Source organism: Panthera leo, chromosome D4 (genome assembly GCF_018350215.1).
Source record: "Panthera leo isolate Ple1 chromosome D4, P.leo_Ple1_pat1.1, whole genome shotgun sequence".
Lineage (NCBI taxonomy): Eukaryota > Metazoa > Chordata > Mammalia > Carnivora > Felidae > Panthera > Panthera leo.
In genome coordinates, this window is record NC_056691.1 from 73,187,508 (window position 1) to 73,194,867 (window position 7,360).

At 52.2% G+C, this 7,360-nt stretch overlaps 1 protein-coding gene across 1 annotated transcript; it reads right to left on the reverse strand.

The window, feature by feature from the left end:
* RNF183 (ring finger protein 183) lies at positions 1 to 593 on the reverse strand. The gene has a single exon (XM_042913272.1). It carries the CDS (start codon positions 591 to 593, stop codon positions 21 to 23), a length of 573 nt encoding a protein of 190 aa, XP_042769206.1. The 3' UTR covers positions 1 to 20.
* Positions 594 to 7,360: the final 6,767 nt, after the last annotated feature.

Here is a 7,360-nt window from a genome sequence, read left to right on the forward strand (position 1 = left end):
TCCTTGTCCAGAAGCAACGCTCATCCCACACCCCAAAGGAACTGCTTAGTCCAAAAGACGGAGAAGATGAGCAACAGGGTGACACTGAGGATGACAGCCATCAGGTAAGCAAAGATCCGGAACTGAGGGTTGCGGAAACACTCCCTCAGAGAGTAGTGGCTGGGGACGGGAATGGGCAGAGACCTGGGGGAAGGGCCTGCGTCCTGGGGGGGCCCAGTTTGGCCCCCGGGCTCAGGGCCTAGGTCCAGCGTGTAAACCCGGGGCTGGCGCAGGAAGTAGCGGCTCTTAGGCTGGTCCTTGAGACAGAGCTGGTGGCCTTCCAGGATGACATGGTGGGGCTCCAGGCGAAGCAGGGTGAGCACGGCAGTATCCGTGGGCAAGTCCGTGACAGGCTGCCCAGAGGCCAGCACCGTGGGCTGGCGACAGAGGGGGCAGAGCAACCGGCGCCGGGCTGGAGTCACCAGGCTGAGGTGGGCCAGGCATTCCACGCAGAAGGAGTGACAACAGTCCAGCACTTTGGGGGTGTGGAACGTGTTGTTGAAGGGGTTCCAGCAGACAGGGCACTCAGGCTCCCGGCCCTGCTGCTCGGCCATCCTCAGATCGGACACCGCGAGGCCTAGGAGGAATGTCCTGGCAGAAAGGGCAAAGGAGCAAAGGGACACCCATTGAGCCCCATCCTTGTGCCTGGCCCTAGGCAAGGAGTCTGTGTGCTGTTGAAAGATACCGTCACCCACATTTCACAGATGAAAAACTCAGCAATTTGTTCCAGACCACCCAGTTCCTAAGCTGCCAAGTCCGGGGCTCCTGCAGCATGCCTTCTATCAGGGCAAAGGCCTGAGCCACCCCACTGTTAACAAGCTGCCCCTGGAGGAGACTGCACCCTGGCTCTGGAAACGGATAAAGTACGCCTTGTGTTCCATGTGATCACCCTTAGCTCCTCAGACTCCAGGAAGAGGGAGTGGAACCAGTCAGTGGTTTGTGTTACAGGGCAAATACTTCCTTCCCTGTGGCCTCAAATCCCTGACTCGTGCGTGCAGAGATGGCCTTTGTGAATCCCCCGGTCTGTCCCTCTGGGGACAAATGCCAGGCCCTCTTTCCCTCCTCCCACTGGGCTATCGGGCCAACCCTCCAGAGCCCATTTGCCCAGTCTGCGCAGGGCACTGCACTGGCCCGGCAAGGGGGGCCCTGGCGAGGCTTTTCCCCTTGACCTGGAAGCTTAGAGACACCCAGGTCCCCAGATCAGCCCTTCCAGAGCCTCCTCCCAATACTTGGCCTCTCCTGGCTCCTCCTCCCTCCCTCTGTCCCGGGAAACCTCAGGGCACCCACCTGGGCTTCCTTGGCACTAGGTCGGGCAGACTACCTGAAGGACCTGAGGCTCCCGTCTCTCCCTCTCCTGAATCCACAAAGCTTCGGGAGGCGGCCTTCCCTCCACCAGCCGCCAACCCCCGGGCCCGTCTCCATGGCAGCACACACAGCACCTGGAGCTGCCAGGGGGCCCGGGCTGCGGCCTCCTGAGCACACCTGCCCTCGGCAAAGGCCACGGAGCCGCCTGGGTGGTGGAGTGGGGAGGTGGGGGACCAGAGTTCCCCCAGGGCGTGGCACACAGTCAACCGTGGAAGCCAAGCGTCTGCAAGATTGTGGGCGGTCTCTTCAAGACCTGGGATTCAAGACCTGGGAAGGGAGGGGTGGCAATTTCCTTTTTCTAGATTGTGGAGGGGGTAAGTGAGCCTCTGGGCTGCTTCTCTCCCGGGCCCCCATTTCTTTCCTAAAGTGGCCAAAGCCTCCTCCACACACAAAGGGGCTGCCTCCCCTGTCCTTTGGCTGCTACGATGTTCACCTGCTACACAGTCTAAAATCTCTGCACATCCTCTCTGGTCCCCTTCTGATCTTTTTTTTTTTTTTTTAAGTTTTTTGTTTTTGTTTTGTTTTAAGTAATCTCTACATCCAATGTGAGGTTCAAACTCACAACCCGAGATCAAGAGTCGTGTGCGCCTCCTCCTGAGCCAGCCAGGTGCCCTCCTTTCTTTTTATTTATTTATTTATTTATTTTGATGTTTATTTATTTTTGAGAGAGCATGCACCAGCAAGGGAGAGGCAGAGAGCAGAGACAGAGGGACAGAGGATCCGAAGCAGATTCTGTGCTGACAGCAGTGAGCCCAATGTGGGGCTTGAACTCGAACCGTGAGATCATGACCCAAGCTGAAGTCGGACACCCGACCGACTGAGCCACTCATGCACCCCAAGACGCCCCCTTTGCTGATCATTTAATGTGCCCAGGTAGCTGCAACCATGCAAGTCTTGCTGCCATCTTTGTTCTTAGAACACAGACAACCAGCCTGGCAGGCACTGACCGCTGAGATCTTAGAGTCCAAAGGCCGGCCATCTCTCCACCTTTGGGGACTTAAAAGGGGGAGCCAGGAAGGAGGACAGTTCCAGCCCCGCTTCCCCATTTCAACCAGAAACACCTGGCTTTTCCCATATCGATCGCTTGAATAAGCTGAGTGGAGCTGCTGAGGGGAAGAAAAAGTTTAAGAACCATTTCTCCATCCTAACCACTCACTTTGCAGACGGGAAGCAAGAAGTGACTCTCACCCAAGGTCTCCCAGCTCGTCAGTGGTGTCACCCAGTGGTGACACTAGAGCTTCCAGCTCACCACTATGCTGCTGCTTAAAGACAACACTCGTCCATCAGTTCACCTGCCGGGTGCGTGTTGTTAACTACATAGTAAGTGTTTGCATCTGGCCCAGGGATTCCTCGCACCGGGAGTCTCTCGTGGCAATCCGGGAACCACGCACAGGGCTTGGGGGGGAACCAAGTCTCCCTTGTGCGCCTCACATGACACCATCTGCCCTGAGTTGAGACCTGAAGCAAAACCTTCTTACACTCTCTTGTCCATAGCTTCCTGCTGTTCTCTCTTCTGTCACTGCTCCGCGAAGGGAAGAGGAAACAAAGGTATGCAGAAGGGGGATGGAACAGTCCTGGCCGAAGCCGGGAGAGTTTACCAAGGATAATGCCTTCCCCTGTGGACCATTCATCCATTCTACAGTTACTAAGTCATTTAATGTTTATTTCATTTTTGAGAGAAGGAGAGCGCAGGTGGGGGAGGTGCAGAGAGGGAGGAGGACAGAGGATCTGAAGCCGGCCCTGCACTGACAGCAGAGAGCCTGATGTGGGGCCCGAACTCACGAATCATGAGATCATGACCTGAACCGAAGTGGGGGGCTTAACTGACTGAGCCACCCAGGCGCCCCTACAGTTAAGTTATTGAGCCCTCACTGCGCGTGCCCCGGCTGGGCACTGGGGAAATGATGAATGAAAGAGGCGTGGCTTTGACCTCAGGGCATTTAGAGTGCTAGGAGGGAAAAAGCTGACTAATGAGTAGTGGGCAATGACTAAACCTACCATTTTACTGCACGCTATAAAGGACAGAAAGGAAAATGGGTTTAGGGAACAGGCTCCCTAGGAAACCACCGGGGAAGGTTTCTTCAAAGAGGTGGTGTGAGAGCTGAGTCTGAAGGACAAGAAACCAGCCGCGCGGCATGGAGGAAGAACACTCCGGGGCCATGGGAACAATGAGTACAAAGCCCCAAGGTGAGAAAAGCCTCTGCCAGATTCAGGAAGTGAAAGGAGGTGACTGAGTGTCGTGGGTGGAGCTGGAGCAGGAAAATGGCTCCGGAGAAGCCAGAGGGAAAGCCCCAGGCCCTGGGGAGCTAATCTGGATTTCATTTGGAGGGAGGGGGGAGGGGGTGTTCATCCTATTTCCATTTTATTTTGTTATTTTTTTCCAATTTCCACTTTAAAATCACTGTTGCAGGGGTGCCTGGCTGGCTCGGTCAGTAGAAGGTTGATCTCTGGGTTGTGGATTCGGGCTCCATGTTGGGTGTAAAAGTTACTTAAAAATAAAATATTTTTAAAAATAATAAGAAGGGGCGCCTGGCTGGCTCAGTCGGTTGGGCGGCCGATTACAGCTCAGGTCATGACCTCAGGGTCTATGAATTCGAGCCCCACATCGGGCTCTGTGCTGACAGCCCCGAGCCTGGAGCCTGTTTCCGGTTCTGTGTCTCCCTCTCTCTCTGCCCCTTCCCTGCTTGCTGTCTCTCTCTCTAAAAAAAAAATAAAGGAGAAGAAGAAGAAGAAAAACAGCATTCCAGCTGCAGAGCAGACAACAGACTGAAAAGGACAGAGTAGAAATGGCAGACCATGAGGGACTTTATCACCAGGCTGGGGTGGTGGCACTTGATGTAGGCCAGGCCATGGCAGAGAAGGTCAAAGGGATGGAGGAAGAACTGTCTGTGGAGATGAAATCAAAGGCACTTTCCAAAAAGCAGCGGACAGCGTAGATTCTGGAACCATGTTGTTCAGGCTCATGACTCCAGATGCGCTGCTTATTAGGGCTGTGATCCCAGTTGAATTGCTTCACCTGTGTCTCAATATCTTTTTTTTTTTTTTTTTTTAATGTTTATTTAGTTTAGAAAGAGAGAGAGCACAAGCGAGGTAGGGGCAGAGAGAGAGAGAATGAAAGAGAATCCCGAGCAGGCTCCACGCTGTCAGCGCAGAGCCCCAGTCAGGGCTCGAACTCCCAAACCAAAAGATCATGACCTGAGCCAAGATCAAGAGTCAGCTGCTTAGCCGACTGCACTACCCAGGTGCCCCCTCAATGTCTTCTTCGGAAAAGGAGGCTGAAAGTAGTACGTCAGAAGAGAAGGCTCTTAGAGCCTGGCATCCGGCAAAGACTACGTATGAGGCGGTTGGCATTATCCCTGCAAATGGATTTGAGAGAAAGGTCAAGCCTCGCCATGAAAAAGGTTCTGTGTTGAGCTTTGAGGGGCTCTGAATTCCAGAGTGTGTATGAAGCAGACCTTTAGTACTTATCAAAGCCTTAAAATGTACATGGCCTTGGGGCACCTGGGTGGCTCAGTCAGTTAAGCGTCTGACTTTGGCTCAAGTCATGATCTTGCGGTTCGTGAGTTCAAGCTCCCTGTTGGGCTCTGTGCTCACAGCTCAGAGCCTGGAGCCTGCTTCAGATTCTGTGTCTCCCTCTCTCTCTCTGCCCCTCCCCAGCTTGTGCTCTGTCTGTCTGTCTCTCTCTCTCTCTCTCAATAATAAAAAAAGAAGGTACATGGCCTTGATTCAGAAGGTACCCCACTGGGCATCTGTCCCATGGACATAATCAAGGACTTCTGCTAAGGCTTGACTGTAGAGATGCCCGTAGAAGCACAGCTCTAACAGCGTAGTATGGAAAACTGCTTACTCGTTCAATAGTGGGACGTCAATTAAAGATATTCTGCTCTATCCCCGTGAAGAGACATTTTGCAGCCTTTAAAATGATGTGATAAAACATCTATTAATGTGGAAATGTTGGTGATGCCATTAAGCAAAAAGAAACAGTAATAAAACCCTATCATGACCGTATATCCAATATATGTATGCAGTGGAAGAATTGTCTGGAAAAACAAACACCAAAATGTCAACAATGGTTATCTCTGGGAGTAAGATTATAGGTGTTTTTTTGTTTTGTCTTAAATTCTCTCATCTGAGGGGCATCTGGGTGGCTCAGTCGGTTAAGCGGCTGACTTCTGCTCAGGTCATGATCTCGTGGTTCGTGCTGTCAGCTCAGAGCCTGGATCCTGCTCTGGATTCTGTGTCTCCCTCTCTCTCGACCCCTCCCCCATTTACATTCCATTCCCTCTCTCTCTCTCTCTCTCTCTCTTTCAAAAATAAACATTAAAAAAATTTTTTTTAATTCATCTGAAAATTCTTTTTTTTTTTTGAGAGGGAGAAACTGAGGGAGGGGCAGAGAGAGAGAGAGACAGAAATGCGGCTCACCTGGGGCTCATGTTCGCCTGAAGCAGGGCACGAGCTCACCCGATGCGAGACTTGAACTCGCAGACTGTAAGGTCATGACCTGAGCTGAAGTCAGATGTTTAACTGAGCCACCCGGGCGCCCTCTCGTCTGAGAACTCTACCTTTACTACAGTACAATGAACTTCTATTACCACGCTTAAAGACCTCTCCCGTGCCCCCAAAGCAGACCTACATTTTCTGAAGTTCCATGGCCAAAGCCGTAAGAGGCCATTCAAGAGTAGGAATGATTACTGTCGCATGAGCGCCTGGGCCCTTATCTGCCAGGGTCCCCTCAGACACCCACTGTTGTTCCAGGATCAGCAGGTCAGAGGCCAGCCTCTCTAGGACAGATTCCGGCCCTGTGTCGGTGTGTCCGCCCCCAAGGCAGAGCATCTCAGCTGCAGTAAGTCCTAGACAGCACCCCAAAGGCATCACCGTGGTCTGTGACCAAGTCAGCCAGATACTGCCTGTAGCGTCACCCCGAAGTCTTTGCCCTCAAGAGGAGAGAGTTAAGAACTAGCATTTTTACAGGACTTCACAGCTTACGAAGGGTCTCGGTCCTGGCTAGGATCTAAGTGTAGCAACTCACATCTCGATTTTATGATGGTCTTTTACAACTTTTTTCCATCTGATTAAGGCCATTGGATTCTTTAAAACCACCCTGTGAAAGGAAGCAGGATCGGAAGTTGAAAGTGTATGGGCTTTGGAACCAGACTTATTTGCTGTGTGGTCTTAGGTAAGTGGCTTATGCTCTCTGAGCTTCATTTTTCTTTGTAAAATAGGCTAATAATCCCGCCTTTGAGGCTTGCCTTGTGAGAAAGGGATAATATCTATCATGTGCCCAGCAAAGCACAGCAGGGGCTCAGTATGGTTAGCATGACAGTTTTCTTTCTTCCTCCTTTCCTTCCTTCCTCCCTCCCTACCTCCTTTCCTTCCTTTTTTACTGTTTATTTTTGAGAGAGAGACCATGCGCATGCATTCACGCTCGCACACGCACAGGGGAGGAGCAGAGGGAGAGAGAGAGAAGCTTCTTTTTTTTTTTTTAACGTTTATTCATTTTTGAGAGACAGAGAACAGATCGTGAGCAGGGAAGGGGCAGAGAGAGAGCGAGACAGATTCCAAAGCAGACTCCAGGCTCTGAGCTGTCAGCACAGAGCCCGACGCGGGGCTCGAACTCACAAACAGCGAGATCATGACCTGAGTCGAAGTCAGACACTCGACCGACTGAGCCACCCAGGCGCCCCGAGAGAGGGAGGGAGGGAGGGAGGGAGGGAGGGAGGGAGGGAGAGAGAGAGAGAGAGAGAGAGAGAGAGAGAGAGAGAGAGAGAAAGAGAAAGAGAGAAAGAATCTTAAGCAGGCTCCGCAGCCAGAGCAGAGCCCGACTTGGGGCTCGATCTCATGACTGTGAGGTCATGACCAGAGCTGAAATCAAGACTGGGACACTTAACTGACTGGGCCACCCAGGCGCCCCAAATTAGTACGATAGTTTTATACCCATTTTATAGGTAGGGACGCC

Coding starts and splice junctions, on each gene's coding strand:
- RNF183 (XM_042913272.1), bottom strand. CDS start 593: ATGGCCGAGCAGCAGGGCCGGGAGCCTGAGTGCCCTGTCTGCTGGAAC.